The sequence below is a fragment of the Fringilla coelebs genome, assembly GCF_963513975.1.
Source record: "Fringilla coelebs genome assembly, chromosome: 15".
In the NCBI taxonomy this organism is placed as follows: domain Eukaryota; kingdom Metazoa; phylum Chordata; class Aves; order Passeriformes; family Fringillidae; genus Fringilla; species Fringilla coelebs.
Window position 1 is genome coordinate 11,563,111 of NC_140041.1, and position 17,186 is coordinate 11,580,296.

Consider the following 17,186-nt stretch of genomic DNA (forward strand, 5'->3'; position numbering starts at 1 on the left):
TTAAATTGTTTCTTATTTGAAGTGCTTTAGCAGCTGTCCACACTTTTTTAAAGTGACACCTCAGCAGAAGCTGAGATCACAGCTTCTCATGGGGAGCTTCCAGAGATGTACAACAGGATTGTGTTCATTGCCTAAGAGGGGGAACAATGACAGTCTAATCAGGGTACTCTGGTGCACAGGATGCTTGATGCTTGACTCATTTTGAGTTTCTGCCCTAAAAATTTAGTTGTGCCCAGCTGCCCTATATCCATGCACCTTTAATTTGGTAATGTGATCAATGGAGATGTGAAATTGAGGGCAACACTGTACAATTAAGTGTCTTTCAAAAGGCATTGAGCAAGTTCATCTACTGACTTCACACAAGCTGAAGGACACAATTCCCTCCTTGCTTTCCACTGAGCTTTATACCTATGCCTGCATTGCAGGATAGCACACTCAAGAAATGGAAAAATGGGACTTTAGCTACCATTCTGATTACACTGGAGGAGGTGCAGAAGTGATTTAATGTACTTGAGTCTTCTAAAATACTGCTGTATACCAGAAACTAAGTTAATGCTTCTGCAAGACTGTGTCATATTCACATCTTACCAGCTTAGGGGTTTGATACCAACAGTGCAGACCTACAGGTCTAGCTTTGCTCTGCTCTCTGTGTAGCATTAGTTCAAGCAGCTGCCAGGGAGTGAATCCACTCAAAGAAGCAGAATTAGAAAGCCACAACATTACTACAAGTAACTTGTCTAGATGTTGGTCTAATAACTGCACACCTTAGAGTGGTTTAGTGCTTGGTGGGAAGTGATCCTTTCTTTTCAGTGTGGCAGGAGTTCTTTATGCCGTTATAGCAAGAAAAATAGATTACTGGGCATGTATATGTCCTAATTTTCATGTAATATTAATACATTTTTAGAAGAAATTTATTGCCCAAGTTGTCATTCTTTGTTTTCATTTGTACTGGTGCTTGGTGAAGCAAGGCTCTAACCCCACTCCTGCCAGGAGCTGTTCACCCTGGTTAGGCCGCAGGTCGATTAGAAATGCAACTGACAGCTGCAACTTAAGGCTTACATTGTTTCTGTTTAAATAGGATTCAGCTACAAAATTCTGTGAAGCAAGCTACGTCTCCTGAAGTAAGTTTTTTAAAAGCAGTCTTCTCATTTTAAGTTGTTGCGCACTCTCATCTCCAAGTCATTTTGCAAAGAGGAGTGAATGTCTCTGGAGATCAAACACTACAGATTTATGTGCCATGCACCTCTATAAAGCAATAATTGCTTCACTACTCCCCAAGAGATGAGGATGTTTAGCACCTCTGAAAAAAGACCTTTTAAATGTGTGACTACATAAAGGCTTAAGAATAATTTAGTGCTTCTGACAGTCCCACTAAGCCCTTGATACCCACCTAGATCTGACCTTTATGCTTCCATTTTAAGCACTGAGATCTGAAAGTTTTGGACTACAAAAGTGGTTTAGTTTGCAACAGTGATAAACTTTAGGAGATCTAATTTAATTTGTAGTTGCAAAATTGCCCAAATTCATGGAAGGTGCCCCAAAATATAAGGAATTATAATGAGAAATAATATTTTAATTAATTGTCACAATATTTAATCTAATCTGTACAGACCTCTAGTGGCTCATTAGAAAAGGAATAGGGATTTAAATTTTAAAAAGCAGGTTTTAAGAAAGGGCCCATCCACCTGCACTGGGTTTCAGATAAGCAAAACCCCCATATTTCCACTGTGAAGTCACACTGTGCCTGTTAAAAATATGCAGATCGTAAGAAAAAATTACTATTTAGGAAACACACTTAAACATTAACATTGTTGTAGATACGTTTATGGTTATTGCTCTGGATTAATCTGAAATTTAACAGGCTTTTAATGGCTTCATTTTGGAAATGGTTCTGCCTGAAGGAACAGCTATATGTGTATAGTTCCTCTGTATAGCTCTCAGCTCCATGTAGAAAAATTAACAAACAGCAGATTCACAGTATCAGCAGAACAGTCATCATTCCATGGCTGCAATGATGCTGTACCATCCTTACACTTAGTTCTTCCCCACAAAGCTGGAATAAACACATTAGAGTTTTATGTCCCCCCATCTGAATTCGTGCACTGATCTACAGGAAAAGGAGACCTGAAGTTCTGCCCCAAGCCATGTTTGCTAATCCAGAAGGATCCATCCTGCTCAGCTCAGCAAGCACAAGAGGAGTCAGTGAGCCAGGCTGGGCTCCCACAGGCCATAACCCAACACAGAACTGCTCTGCAGACACATTCAGCCTGGAGTGCACCACACAGAGCATTCCCAGGCTGCTGCCCCCAAACACCAGCCTGCCCATGCCTCCAGGTCAACAGCTCACTCAGGCATGGACAACTTTGAGGCCTGGCAGAGGGCAGGAGCAGTTCCAGTTTTCTGGCTAAATAGACCAGCACAGCCAGGTTTTGTGATTACCCAAATTTTTCAAAACACCACAGCCACTTGGAATCACTCTGTGCTGAAATAAAATTATTACTGATTTCAAAGAAAGGGTTACATCCTTCTGTTGTAGGGAGAGAAGGACTGGAACATCTGAAAAGATAGCACCAAGTCAGTAATAAAAATGCAAAGCTCAGTATGATGTGACATTTAGGTTTCATTTAAGCTTTTTGAGATATTTTCTGGGGCAGTTAGGAACATTTTTTTCCACACACAAACAATGAGTCTACTGTTAGGGCGTAGTTTTGAATCTAATACAGTTCATTATCACTTAATGTATCTGTTACAGTAGCACCTTGATTATTGTACAGCTTTAAACACAAGACATTGTCCCTATTTCATATTATCTGTAAGGAAACTGTGAACTTTACATCCTAAAAGTAAAAAAAGACAAAAATGGTTATCTGCTCGTGAATGACAAATTCTTTAGTGCATTAATTCCAGTCTGAAACCCTTTGTCTTCTTAAAGCACACGTGTAGTTCTTAAGTTCAGAGCAATTAACCGCCATCCTCCTAAATATCATGTTACAAAATAAACAGTACTGTGTAAATTGGAACCCCATAGAAATGGTAATGCAGTACCTTTTTTCTTTGAGTGTGATAAAACCCCTTAAAAGATGCAACTCAGCATCAATAAATTTAGGGAATACACTACATACATTAAATAGAGGTAAGTTGAGTCCAGAGTCATTTGCTTCTTCATTCAACCTCAGAAGTGGTGGGGGTGTCTTCAAGCAGCACCATCAACCCTCTGTGCCCTCCTTAGACCGGCTGAGATTCACAGTAAGGAAAGCAACAGCAGTGGTGGGAAGCTTAACTAAGCAAGAGTCACACTCCAGGCTGTTCTGTAAAAATCCATGGGGTCAGGACAATGTTCCCATGCTTATGTGGCCTATATGTGACAGACGTGTGTGTGAGCAGTGTCAGTCCTCATCCCTGCAAGCTCCAACCTGCAGCAGTCAGTGCTTTGTTCAACAAGGCTTGGGGACTGCTGATGCAAGGTTAAGTTCTTTTTTCTTCACTCAGCAATTAACCAGATTGCTGTTGTCTGTCTTTGATTTAATTTTACAATCCTCGAAGGTTTAAAGAGCTGCTGTCTGAAGCACCTGCTTCTGAAATACTCTTGTGTATTTTTGCTTTCCTTTTTTATACTTTTCCATTCTCTGTTGCAGTACCATGATTCTCCCTGCTCCTGGTTTTCTTGCATTTTCCTTCAGAGGCAAAATTACAGTGATCCTGATGCAGTTTGGGCACAGCCACAAATAGTCTGTTTGTCCTTCCTCTCTCTGTCTCATAGTTAGAAAAGCATCATTGTGCACACAGTTCTGTTGATTTCAGTGGATGAATCCAGTTCATCCATCATGTTAGGCAGTCAAAAAAACCCAACAAAAAAACTCAAACAAAAGAAATTGTCTAAATCCCAAACAGGCATCTTTGGAATCAGTAGTGCAAAATGTTTGCGAATTTCTTTCCCTTGACCTACTGCAATAATCTCTCAGTCTTCAAGTCTTTCCTAAGATAGTGGATCTGTAAAAGTAAAACATAAGGACAGTTTTTTAAAAAAGCAAATTTAAAGGTTTGGGTTGTTTTAATCACTCTCTTCATATTCTCAATTATATCAAACCATTTCACATCTCTTAGAAGAGCTATAAACTGTTGGAAGATCCAGTTGACCTGAGGCATTCTTCATCTGCATCAGGCTTGTGCATGGGTACAGCAAGCTGAGGGTATTCTTTACAGGGAGGATAATTTGAGATTAAAATGAGCTTTTATCACTGCAGCCTTAGCTCTGCAAATTAGTTTTAAATGGAAGAGACCTCACTCAGGGGTTATAGCTTAAATACCTGCACTTCACAAGCTTTGGTATCAGAGCAGCTGTTTGGAGGTACTTTAGAAATAAGCTGATAAAATGAGAGGTTACCTTAAGGATTTCCACCTGTCTTTTTCTGTTTGGTTCTCCGGACTTTCACTTTCATAGGAAGCCAGATACAAACCTGGAAACAGTAAATATGTGTTATTTCCAATAGCACCACTAACCCCCATCCCTCTGCATTCTTGTACGTCCTTTTGTACCACACAGAAATTGTAAAACTTCATGGCCCTTCAGGTAGCTGGTGATCAGTGGGACACTGATGTTCAGCTCACATGTCTACCTTGGAAAGATGTTACGTTAATTTTGATGGAACAGAAAAGGAACCCAGAGTAAAAATATGTTAGCATGACCTTCTCATTACAATATTAAGCAGCTGAATGGTCTCTGGTTTTGCATACAGAGATCTGGGCCCATTTCCTCCATCACAGCACTGCTACTCAAGAGTTAAATGAACTTTAAAAAAGACACAGTGAGAGCTGATGCCTAAACACATAAGCTTTTAAAAACTAAGGATATTCTCATCACATAACACAACTTCACATTCCTCAATCTTTTTAAAGCTTATGGGAACATGGTATCTTAAATACATGCACAGTACTGTCAAGGTAGGTAAGAGTGAGTTAGAAACCAGAGAAGGAATGCAGTAGAAGAAAATAAATCTGTTCTTTTGTTCCCCCTGCAAATCCTTACACTGTAGGATGTATTTTATGACACCAAAATGAGTCTAGATTGTAGAGTCTCCTCTGCAAAAGCTGGCATTGCAATAATATCTCACTGGCTTCACAGAACCACAGGCTAGAATTTGCGTTCACACACATTTCCTCATTTGACTGTTTCATGATGCTTTTTTTCTTTACTGCTGGAACCATCTCACCATTCAAGTCTGTGCTACAAATGCATTGTCTTTTAATATTCAAGTGTTGGCCACCATTCCTCCACATTGTGACCAGCACAGTACAGCTGCACTTCACATGCCACTGCTGAATCTCCCTCAGATATCTTCCCACCTTTCATTCAGGGCAGATATTTCTACTCTGCACTGCCCCTGGGTAATGGGGGAGGTTTCCTGTGGCTTCTGCAAAGGGCATTTCACAAAAGCAGGATGAATATAGGGGAGGACATGAGGGAGAAAATCTGCATACAATTAGTGGGTTGAGGTCATTCTTTTTTAGTCCAGTAGTCTGAGAACTATACTTTTACCCTGACTTTCATTTTCTGCCCCTTTAGAGCCTAAAACAAGAAGAAATGTATTCATCCTATCTCTTTTTGATATATATTACTTTAATCATATTAATTATTCTATTTTGGCAGCAATTCTTAAGATTTAGGCAGGATTTTAAGCAATACTTTGCTTTCTGAAGTAGTCTATGAAATAAAAGCTGTCTGGTCTGATTACCTTGGATTAGTACAGAAAACTGCCTACAGAATGAAGAAAAAATAAACCCACCACCACAACAGCTTAAGGGAAGGTTGCTACAGACAATTCTGTGCGTGACAATGTACAGAGAGGCAGCTGACACAAACCAGTATGAAGTGACACATACTGACATGCTGGATACCAAACTGATGAGGACAGAAAAGTATAAAAAGACAAGAGAAATAATTTCAGAACAGGGCTTTCATGGCTACAGCTGAAATGAATAGAAAAGGTTTTCTTAAAAATTCTTTTCTGTACATAACATGTCTTTGCTGTAGAGGAGGAGGTCAGCTGGGCTCCATCGCCCTGAGCTGTGTTTACTGAAGAGATGACAGTGTTGGTTTGTGAGAGAGATTAGCTCTGGTTCCATCAATCACACAATGAGTGGCTAAGGGACAGGTGACATTCACAGGAGCCCATGACAGGCTTGTGTGGCCTCAATTTGTGATTAAAAAAATAAGGCCACAATGGCAGCTTCCTAGACAGTGTCTTATAGAGAAGCTACAGACAAGAGAAAAGCCATCAGGCAGCAGCTTCATGTGCTAGAAGGCTGTATTTGCAAAAACAGAGTGTAGCATAAACAAGCTGTTTGGCAGGAAAGCATGGAAACAGCTGGGACAGTGAGAGAGATCACCAAAGCATGGATCAGGGTGTTAATTAGTAGTGATGAAGAGAGACCTTTTCAGTGATGAGTGATTGTACAGAGTCTTACCATCTTCAGTAAAAATGGGAGCAGTGTGCAAGTAGTGGATGATGTTAGGGTCTTGCTCAAATGGACACTCCACTTGTTTCCATGTTATAAATTCTCCTACTTGCTTAGCCAGTTCCAGGAATTTCTGTAAACATAAAATCATTCCACTCAGATATAGTAATATTACCTCATATTCAGTGTTTGATGGCCTGAACTCAAAATTGCAGGCTAATAGTCTCAGATAGTCCCTCAGCCATCAGAATGGGATAGGTAAAAACATTTTTCAGATCTTACTTCAAAGTTGACGTGTCCATTTGGAAGGCGATTAGCACATCCCTCATTCAAAAAATAAATGTCTTTGATCAATAGGCTGAAGAAGGGGATCACAATCTGTGGAGAGAAATGACAATACCATTATCTTTTCAGTTCAGTATTTTCTCTGCATGAAAGAACAACTCAATTGGGAGAGGTGAGAATAAAGAAGTATTAACTTTTCAGTGTGCTGTGCACTTGAAAAGCAGTACAGCTACAGGCCAGCAAAAGGGCAGGAGTGTCTAGAGAGACCTTCAGCCACTAGGAGAATGTATGCTGAGATGAAAGTGAACTGAACACAGTGTTCACTGAGCACAATAAGATGACTAAGAAAGTGCTAAAAGCCCAGTTTATTATCAACAACATCACTGTCTGATGACAACATCAGACAGCCAAGAGCAAAATAACACTGCAGAACTTTTCCCTTTCCTACTGTGTCCTTATAGACACAATACATAGAGATGTTGAACACACAAATTGAGCAATTTAAACACAGGTGGGAACCAAAGAACCAATATTATCCCTGGACAAGGAAAGACAGCATAAAATTTGGTGACCAAATTTGGTGATCAAGGACTTGTCTACAAACAGTTCATCAGGAGCTGTTTCATTTTCAATGGCTCCATGCACGGCTACCTCTTGAGGCATGTAATTTCCTCCCTGGTGCCTGATTAGTACAACCTGCTTCTCCAAATTAACTTGCAGACAACAGGATTGCTGATTGACAGGAAACTGCTAACAGTAGCCAGAGAGACCACTATAGTTCTCAAAACTAGCCCTGGCCATCATCCAGGGCAGAGTGGCATAGCAGTGACCTGAGCCTTCCCCCTAACCCATCAGAGCTGGGGCATAATTTGCTGTAAAAGAAGTCTGGGTAGGACTCTTGAAATTGATGGAATTACAAGCAGGGATAAATAAATTTTATGCCAGATGTTCTACAGCAGAAAGCAGTAACAGTGCTCCTGAAATGCATCCTCAACCTCAGCAGAGATCCAGAGTGAAGCAGATTCTCTCAGGGTCCTTTGTCTCACAGCTCAAAGGGAAAAGAAAGATAACACAAAGGAGCAGTCCTTGAAAGCTGACAATCAAACCTCAGTCTGCCCCACCTCTCCAGCAGTGACATTGGGACAGCAAAAGGCTGCTTGGGGGGTTTGAGCTGAAGGTCAGCAGCTGCCCCTGTGAGAATTTTCCTGTGGCAGCAACGTCTGTCTTTTAAACCACCAAGTACAAACTTAACCACCATGAACACAAATGAAAACACACTGCATGGCAGTGTCCAAATGTTTCCACTGGTCTGTTTGTATATTAACTGAGCTGGAGATTATTAAGCAGCACCAAAGCTAAAGAGCCCTCATGGCAAGCAAGAACAGCCAAGAGAGCAATCCTTTAGTTAAGTATTTAATGTTATTCCATCTCATTAATGTTATTCCACCTCCTGCTGTACATCAGCTGTAACAGGATATGAAACAGATCCAGAACAGGATTGGCAGCTGTTATTTTCCAGTTTACATGGATGCTACAATGCTGTGATGCTCCAATGGGAGAGAACAAGGCATAGAAGTGAAAGCCCTCCTATTAGGATCAGGTGGAACAATTTCTAGTCAAACTGAGCTAAGTGTGTTTCAGGATTTATTTTCATATTACCCAAACTAGATCATCAACCTGCAGTAAAGAATACAACTCACTGTATGTGGTTTGTTTTCTACCAAAAATGATGATGACTCTGTAACCAATGCGATCATAAAAGGTGGAAATATACAGAGAGCTGGAGCCAGACACTGATCCCCAGCTAGAACTCACTGCCAGGTTGTGTCTACATATTTTTTTTTTGCAGGCAGATGTGAGCTTGTTCTGTCCTGCTCCACTGCCTGGGAGAAAGGTCAGCACCATTAGTGATACTAAACATGAAGGAAAAGCCTTGCTGAGAGGAAAGGTACACAAATGTGGGCTGAATGCCAGGGTAATACAGCTACAGAGCCCCCAGTCAGCTCAGAACATGGCAGAGCTCATTCTCATCTCATCCAAAAGGAGCTAAAAAGACATACCCAAGGATACCAATTCTCTACACATTTCCATGGAATTGCTGTATTTTGGTCCCCATTTATTTTCCCAATAAAAATATACTACCCTGTATGTTTTGCTTTCCAAATTTCTGTAGGAAAGACAACAAAAGTGGTTGCAATTATACTCTAATACTGGCTTCACTCCAGGCACTTTGCTAGCATAAAACCTGGGTTAGTGCCAGAAACTCATATTTCTCTCCATTTTTATCCCCCTTCCACGCCATCCAACCCACCCACATGCTGAAGGACAATTGCCTCCTGCAGAAAGAAGACAGTTAATGAGATCTGACTCGTTCTTGCTCCACAGTATCAGACAGCAACAACACACAGTGCTGTGCTCTACACACTCCCAACATTTCAAAGCCAGAGCTATGCCATAAGTACAATGCAGAGTTTCCCAGTGGAATGACTTCATTTTGGAGCTGACACAGGTCATTTGACTGCACAGACAAAACCAGACTTGCTTACTAACCAGTACACCCCTCTGCAAGCACAATTCACTTTGAAGATAAAAATTTTCTTTGGAGTGAGCTTCGCTATGAGTTTGCCAAGAAACAATGTAAAAACAATGTATCAAAAAGAAGTCATCATGTTCTTTTGGATGTGTTTAAGTTCATTAAAACAAATAAATTATTATCTTGCTTAGAAAAAGAAACAAAATTCCCTCATCCTACAGAAAGCATTACATGATCTGCTGTATCTGACACTGTAAAACACTCAGTATGAGCAGCTACCAAATCATATCCTGGAGCATTTTCCTGAACTAATGTTGTCTACACAAGGAAAACAGAATATGGGCTTTTTCTGATGTAAAATAGATTCCTTTCAGTCTAATAACCTCTCTGCCATCAGTATTAACCAGCTGGGGGTAGAAATATGACAGAGATTGCTAACTTCACAGGAAATTAAGTCAAACAATTAAACAACTGGTTTGAATATCTATGATGGTTACAGAAGAGCTAAACTGCAAAAGCATCTCAGACTGACAGTCCTTACTGCAGTGTGTGAGAGTTGAAAGAATTGCTTTTCCAAGCACACACATCTAAATGATCTCTCCTTTGCATAGAGAACTGCTTTTCAGAACAACCCAGTGCACTCCCATTGCAGCTGAGTCAGCCTGCCACCAGATGCTGATCTCATTTCACTGTAAATGCTGTGAGATTCCATTAGCTTCAGCAGATTTACATCAAATTTACAGGGGTGTGAGATTAGCATCTGGCCTGGCTCCTCTAGTGAATGAATACTAAATTCCATATTGTGCTTGTTCATGCAGCATCTACTTTAGCTCTGCCATGCTTAGTGCAGAGATTACCCATTTATGACTATGGGCAATTGCAGTGTAAAACACAAACCTTTTTTCACATACCAAAAAATAAAGAATTGAATGGAGGAATAAGAAAATTAACAAGAAATACATTGGGGCACAAACCAGGAGGATCCTGCACTCTAACATCTTGTCAATCTGATTTTTGCTGCATCACTGACATGTCAGAAAGCTCCACATCTGCCATGAGCACTGATAAAACACTTCAGTTCTTGCTCACTGAGATGGCAGCAGCAACCAAATGAAATGAAAATTCACAAGGACAGAATATCACCCCAAATTTGCTGCAATGGATTTAGATTAGACTCCCTTGCAGGACTTGTGGTAAATCACCTTTCCCTAATGTAAATGGAGATCCACCTGGCCTCTACTGCTGTGCCCTTTGCTCTCCATCTCACCTCACACATCACACAATAGGGGCTTCTGTGCCAGAGCCTGGGGCACAGCTGTAACAAAGCACAGCTCCACCTGCCTCTGCCAGGCTCATGCTCCATCACCAAAATAAAAGTCTTTTCAGTCTGGAATACTTGTTCCATCAGGTTCATCAGTCTAAACAGTGTGAATTTGCCAGGGATGTAGAGACACTCGCAACAAAGTTCTCCATGCTGTGTGTCCTGCCCTCTCTAACCCTCCCAATGTCCGACAGCAAGTCCACAAAGATTTGCTTTGATCCCATCCAGACTCTTCCAATAACTTTTTTCCCCCCCCACATTTTACATTTCTGGTTGCATCTTGAAGCACACAGGCCTTGCATTGGTGACCCATGGAAGGGAGGAGAGCATCTGCATCAAGTGTTGGAGCCACTGACTCCCAGCAGAAATGCACCCCACTGTCACCACATTTCTTTTCACAGAGAAAAGCAAGGCACAATTCTTCCCAAGAATATTTCTGGGTTTCACACTCTGAACCTCAGAGAAAGAAAAAACAATTCTTGTCTCATTTACGGGGCCTGTGTTTGCTCACAAGTGGAATGCCTTGTGGAAGATTGTTCACCTGAAGGGAATTGGGGATTGGATTCTGGTGTGAGTGTTTTGATTCACTGATCACTTGAATCCAGGTGTGTGTGTGTGTGTGTGTGTGTTGGGACTGTTGGCTGACAGTCACGAGATATTGTGCAGTGGAGTGCTTGGCAGATTCAGTTTAGATGCAATGTAATATAGTATAGAATAATATAGTATAATAAAGTAATTAAATAGACTTCTGATAAGATGGAGTCCTCTTCATCAGGGTTTCCCTGCAGATCCTACACCCCCCCCTGTGGGGATGGACGGGCTGTGGTCACACGCACCTTCTCCCTGTTGCTGTGAGCAGTGAGGGACCTGTGGGCAGCCCCCCGCAGCGCTGTCCGGTAGTTGTAGAAGTTGCCCGTGGGGTCCATCTGGTGCTACATGCACAAAACAACACACACTGGTTAGAAAGCAGCCTGGGCCCTCTAAAGACAATTTTAAACTCAGTTGTAGCAAGCCATGAGCAGAGCAGAGCCTCCATCTTCAAAATGTACATCTTCAAAATCCACATGCCTGCAGAGCCCCATGCACCAAGGATGCAGTGAGAGGTCTACAGCCCATGGATGTTTGTACCTTTGATATTTCTACTGACAGCTTACTGAGCTTTTATGTGAAGAATAACAACTGCACATTCTGTGCACCAAATCCTGGAATTCTCAATACAAAATGTTGTGGGGTCTTCACTCGACCTCCAAGGTATAGATTGGGAGCTTTACACTCAGCATTGTGCCCATGGCCAAACAAAACATGCATCAGTAGAAGCACTGTGGTGTGCATATAGGTTCATACTCTGGGTTTTTTTTAATTCCTCTTATTTATTTGAGTACTCTGAATTTGCTCTGTATATCATCAGCTTTACACCCTCCTCACTACACCTGGGGCATTTCAGCTTAGAATGAGGCTCTCTGCCCGTGAAATGTGTCTCCAGATATCTCACACCTGGATAACAATGTAAAATTCCTAAACAAAAATATCCTGAATATAATTAAAGCAGTGCATCAGGAATTTAATTTTTTTTTACCTCCAGAATGAAAAATTTGGCTGTTTTCACTTTTGACCAAGTCTTCTTTAGCCTGGAAACGGGGCTCATATTCATTCCAGCTATGAATGAGAGAGAAGAAAACAGAGCCATTGATGAAATCTGGGTTTGCTTTTTCAGCTGTGACAGCTGATGGAAGACCTGGTTAGAAGCTGTACTTACAAATGATTGCCATCAGTGAATTAAAATTCCCTATGTTAAAGCACTCTCGGGCAACGTCAATGAAGAATTCGATGACTTGCGCTCGCTGTTTCTTTTTTGCAGGCTGTAAATTAAAATAAATGAGTATCTGTAATGAGCATATGCAGAATTGGAGGTCATCCTAAGCATTTGTTCCATGCATAGTGTGGCTTCATGCACAGCTTGGGCCATCTGCTTTCAGTCACTGGCCCTAATTCTGTTCCAGCAATCCAGTGGATGCTGGTGACTGGCAGCCTCTGAAATCAAAGCTTTCACTGCAGTGACACAGAAGAAATTCATGGCAATTCCCAGCCCCAGTGACTGTCTCAGTGCTGGAACAGGCAGCCCAAGCACAGCCTCAGCTCCCTGCTGGCCTCCCCGAGTCAGTCCATGGGCTCATCAGCACAGAGTTCCCCAAGGGCAGGATTTCACACCCCTGTAACAGCAGCATCTTTGTCTCAGAAAAAGCTTCACTGCATTAATCACTTTCCACTCTTCTGTCCCTTTAGCAATACAGACAGACCAAATTATAGCACTTTAAATACACATTTTAATTGGACTGGAATCACCCTGACTTTTCCAAAGATGATCTTCAAATGCTATTTCTTATGTGTCACAGGCTATCTAGGCTCTTTAAACTATTAGTATTCATCCCTTCCATACCCTTTCCAAAGAGGCAAATTTGAATTTCATTTTGATGGGACCAAGTTAAACAAACTAAAACCACTACAAGTTAAGAAACAACAGCCACAGCCACCATAATGGGCAGCAGGACAGACAGCCATGCAGTGGGAATTCACACACACAGCAGATCTTTAGGATGACAGATAACAAATATGGCTCTGCTAGAATCTTTGCTGGCAGAAATCTCACAGGATAACTCGAGGCATTTTTTTTCCTCTCTTTTTCCCTGCAGGGTTCATTATTCCACACTGTGCTTCTACTACATCAAGAGAACAGTGCATTCCCCTGTGAGCCACCACCTCTGTTTTGCAATATGTTTGTCATTTATCAGGTCTCTTCTGCAAGTGCAACACTACTAAAACTTACCATCAGATGCTTAGCTGGGTCATAAGAAATAAATCCCCAGGATTGCTTATTAATATAAAATCTCAGAGTGGTACTTCAGGTACGTGGTAAAACGTGGCACATACTTGTAACTTACCATGCAAATTTCTGTTGCTACAAGATAGCAGAGTCTATTGAACCATTTCACATAGGCCTCAAGGTTACTTGTCTTCTTCTGCTCACTGAAACAAGTCTGGGGGGAAAAAAGCACAGAAAGATATAACTGTGCTCCAGTCAGTGACCTGATCACTAAGATAAATACTGCACAAAGGTAATAATTACTGGCCACATCTCTCTCTTGCTCATGGAAGACTGTGCATTTAAGGGCCCCTTTTAAAAATCCTGGGGATACCTGGGTGTGTCACACTGCACAACTCACACTGGTGTCCAGAAAACAGCCCCATTTTGCCAGCAGCAAGTGCTCACTGAGAGTCTGCACTGACCCTTCTTCACTGGGATAGAAACAGCTGAGGCATTGCAGGATTCTGACATCAACAAGGACATGCAGACAAAATAAGACAGGCACAGTCTTCCACAGCAGGCTGAGTTTGTGACTTTGATTCCAGGATTTCCTCCACCTCAGTAAATAAAATCACCCACAGCCCTTCTCTGCAGGGTAGGGACCAGAATTTAGTAAAGTGTACAGGAGATAAACAAGAGAAAACACAGTTCTGGTTGATTTTTTTTTGTGGAAAAAACCCCACTATTTTCCTCAGTGAGTTTTCAGAAAAACAGGTTCTTAGCAATCAGCTCTGCCTGGATGGCTGTGTTTGAACAGGTCACTCACATGCCAGAGGCACTTCACTGATAAGAGCCATTACAAGAAGCATATTTTTCACTTATTTGTATAAAACTTAACATAAATTCCCATAACTGATACAGGCTATGTGAGCAGATACTTGGCTGTATTTTTCCAGTTCCTTTGTCATCCACAGAAGATTTGACTTCAGAGAAGTGATCGGGCAGTTCACACAGCCTGAATATGTTGCTTGGGATTGTAAGAATTCAACTGCTTTGCCCAGTTTTAAACTCTTAGACAATCCATGTAGGACACTCAGCTCTCTAAAGTTCAAGAGATTTGTCTGAACATTCAGGAGCATCCACTAGAGGGTACCAGAGAATACTGATTTTTGTTTTATTAGGACAATCATTTCCCAGAGGTACCATAAACACATGCTACTAAGAGGAAAATCATAATGCATAAGCAAAGATCCATTAATGTCAATGGGATCACCCATATTGTGTAAAGGAAACCGGTGACTGAGAACCCCTTTGGAAATGTGGCTTAATGTGATTCCCAAGGCAAGAAAAGTAAGAAAATATTCACCTGTGATTCCTAAAGAGATGTGTTTAGGAACAGAAATCACAGTGCCATGCTATGGAGGAGCAAAGCCTAACAGGACTGAAATTCTGAGCCACTTTATGAATAGACTACAAACACAATATAAGGGCATTTTTAAAGAATCTCAATAGTAAATGTTAGCAAGCAGCACGTAAATATCAAAAACCCAAAGGAAACCCAAATCAGCCCCAGTCTAACCATAGCAGCTGCTTTTCACATGCCCTGTTTCTTGTTTCCTATTACAGCAAAAAGTACACAAAACCCAGGTTTTGTTCTGAAAACAGTCTTTCCATCTCAGAGCTGCTGTCCCGTGCCAGGGCGTAAGAGCCACAGCTAATAACGCAAAACTTGTGAAAAATGTGCAACAGTAAAGTGGAGACAGACTGCTTTTTAAAGGTTAAGCTTTATAAATGGCAGCAATATTTAGCACCTCCCAAGCATCTTCCATCTGCAGCTCAGAATGCTTGACAAACATTCATAAGTGAAGCCTTTTGAAGCCCTCACGCAAGAAAGATGTTTAATATGATCTCCAGCTGGAGGGAATTCAGACCCGAGCCAGCTCCCTGTGTCTGACAGGGATGCTCTTCATGGGTCAGGGAACATGACTCCACATAAGGTTTGTGCTACTTTGTCCAAAGATGTGTCAGAGAAGGGCCAAGGAGCTGGGGAAGGATATGGGGCACCAATCTGAGGAGCAGCAGCTGAGGGAGCTCAGCTTGGAGACAAAGAGGGGGAACCTTCTTGCTCTCCATGGAAGGAGGTTGTAGGGCAGGGGGGAGTTGGTCTCTTCTCCCAAGTAACAAGCATCAGGACAAAAGGAAATGCCCTCAAGTTGTGCCAGAAGAGGTTTAGATTAGATATTAGGAGAAATTTCTTCACTGAAAGGGTAGTTGGGCATTGGAACAGGCTGCCCAGGAAAGTGGTGGAATCACCATCCCCAGAGGTGTTCAAAAAATGTATGGATGTGGCACCTGGGGACATGGTATGGTAGTGGCCTTGGCAGTGCTGGGTTAAGAGTTGGAGTCAATGATCTTGGAGGTCTTTTCCAGCCTAAACTATTTTCTGATTGTGCATGCAATGCTCTCCCCCTGGGCTATACCTTGGCACAGAAGCTTTTCCAAATCAGCCACAGAGAGCCTGAAGAAAAGCTCCAGACTACCCCCACTGTGATCAGCCTTGCTGCCTTGAAGCCCAGGTGGCTGCAATCTCACTGTGGGTGGTTTGGTGTCTTGTGTTTCTGACACACATTTGCTGCCTTTGAGTTCCTTACTAAGGAATGTGATCAATGCCTAGAATACCTGGAACTCCATCTCTGCCTATTTCCCTCATGCTGAAACAAACTGCAGAATCTCCACAAGTCCAAGGAGAGAAGGAAAGGGCCAATGTTGCACATTCCTTTCATCCATCCATCCATCCATCCATCCATCCATCCATCCATCCATCCATCCATCCATCCATCCATCCATCCATCCATCCATCCATCCATCCATCTTTTTACCATTACAAGCTATTTTGGTGCTCTTTGTGCAGCACTACAGACACAGGTCTTCCTGGTACCTTTGAGGATCCAATGAGGAAATTCAGCCATTGATGTATGATCTCAGTGGGAATGTATACACAGTTCAGGGCAAGAATTTTCCATCCTTTCTTTTCAGACAGCATATGAAATCTCTGACTCTCCCTCTCCAGCTAGGAAATCTCCTTCTTTATTGAGGCACTCACTGAAATGTTACTTCAAACCTCAGTGGAATCAGTGGAAAGACTCCAAGTGGCTTTCACAGCCTTTGGATGAAGCCCTGATCAGGCCCTCTGTTCCCTGTGGTGCTTTGGGTTATTGTGTAGAGAGAGAAGAGTTGATTCATGACTCACTGACTCATGGCTGTGGTGTCTGGGCACACACTGAGGCCATTACATCACACCCAGAGCCTTCAGTCCCTCACCAGAGCAGCAGACATTCCCTGGCTGGGTACAGCCACAAGCATCTGTCCCAGCCAAAGCAGCCTGGGAGGAACGAGCCTGAAAGCACACCAGGGTGGTGGCCAGTTTGCCAGCAGGGAGGAATGGCAGTGACCTGCCAGTGTGAGCTCTGCCAGCAGGTTCCCATCCTTGCCATGACAGCACAGGCCACCAGCTGGCCTGGCCCATGTCAGCTTGTGGCTCAGGTCCTGCTCTTGGGGACCTTGTCAGAACTGCACAAACTGTGGTCACAGGAGACACTTTATACATGGAGAAACCATACCTTGGTGCCATCCAGAGGGTCCTTATGTACAAATGCCTGCACAAACTCCTCAGGTCCAATGTGACTTAGTCTTTCCTGTTGAGAGTAGGGGAGTGGGAAGAGAGAGGGAAAAATAAGAAAGCACCCCGGAATATCTGTTTCTCTTGATAAAACAGCATCATTTTCTGT

At 42.2% G+C, this 17,186-nt stretch overlaps 1 protein-coding gene across 1 annotated transcript in view; it reads right to left on the reverse strand.

Annotated features, from left to right (window-relative positions):
• Window positions 1-3,019: 3,019 nt before the first annotated feature.
• Window positions 3,020-17,186, reverse strand: part of RASGEF1C (RasGEF domain family member 1C) — a 65,435-nt gene continuing 51,268 nt past the window's right edge. Inside the window, exons 6-14 of the mRNA XM_084215829.1 lie at window positions 17,019-17,093; window positions 13,535-13,630; window positions 12,352-12,454; window positions 12,172-12,251; window positions 11,432-11,527; window positions 6,739-6,834; window positions 6,466-6,589; window positions 4,385-4,457; window positions 3,020-3,990 (exon numbers count right to left, since the gene is read on the reverse strand). Coding sequence (XP_084071955.1) covers window positions 3,966-3,990; window positions 4,385-4,457; window positions 6,466-6,589; window positions 6,739-6,834; window positions 11,432-11,527; window positions 12,172-12,251; window positions 12,352-12,454; window positions 13,535-13,630; window positions 17,019-17,093 — 768 coding nt within the window. The 3' untranslated portion in view covers window positions 3,020-3,965. The remainder of the gene's footprint in view (window positions 3,991-4,384; window positions 4,458-6,465; window positions 6,590-6,738; window positions 6,835-11,431; window positions 11,528-12,171; window positions 12,252-12,351; window positions 12,455-13,534; window positions 13,631-17,018; window positions 17,094-17,186) is intronic.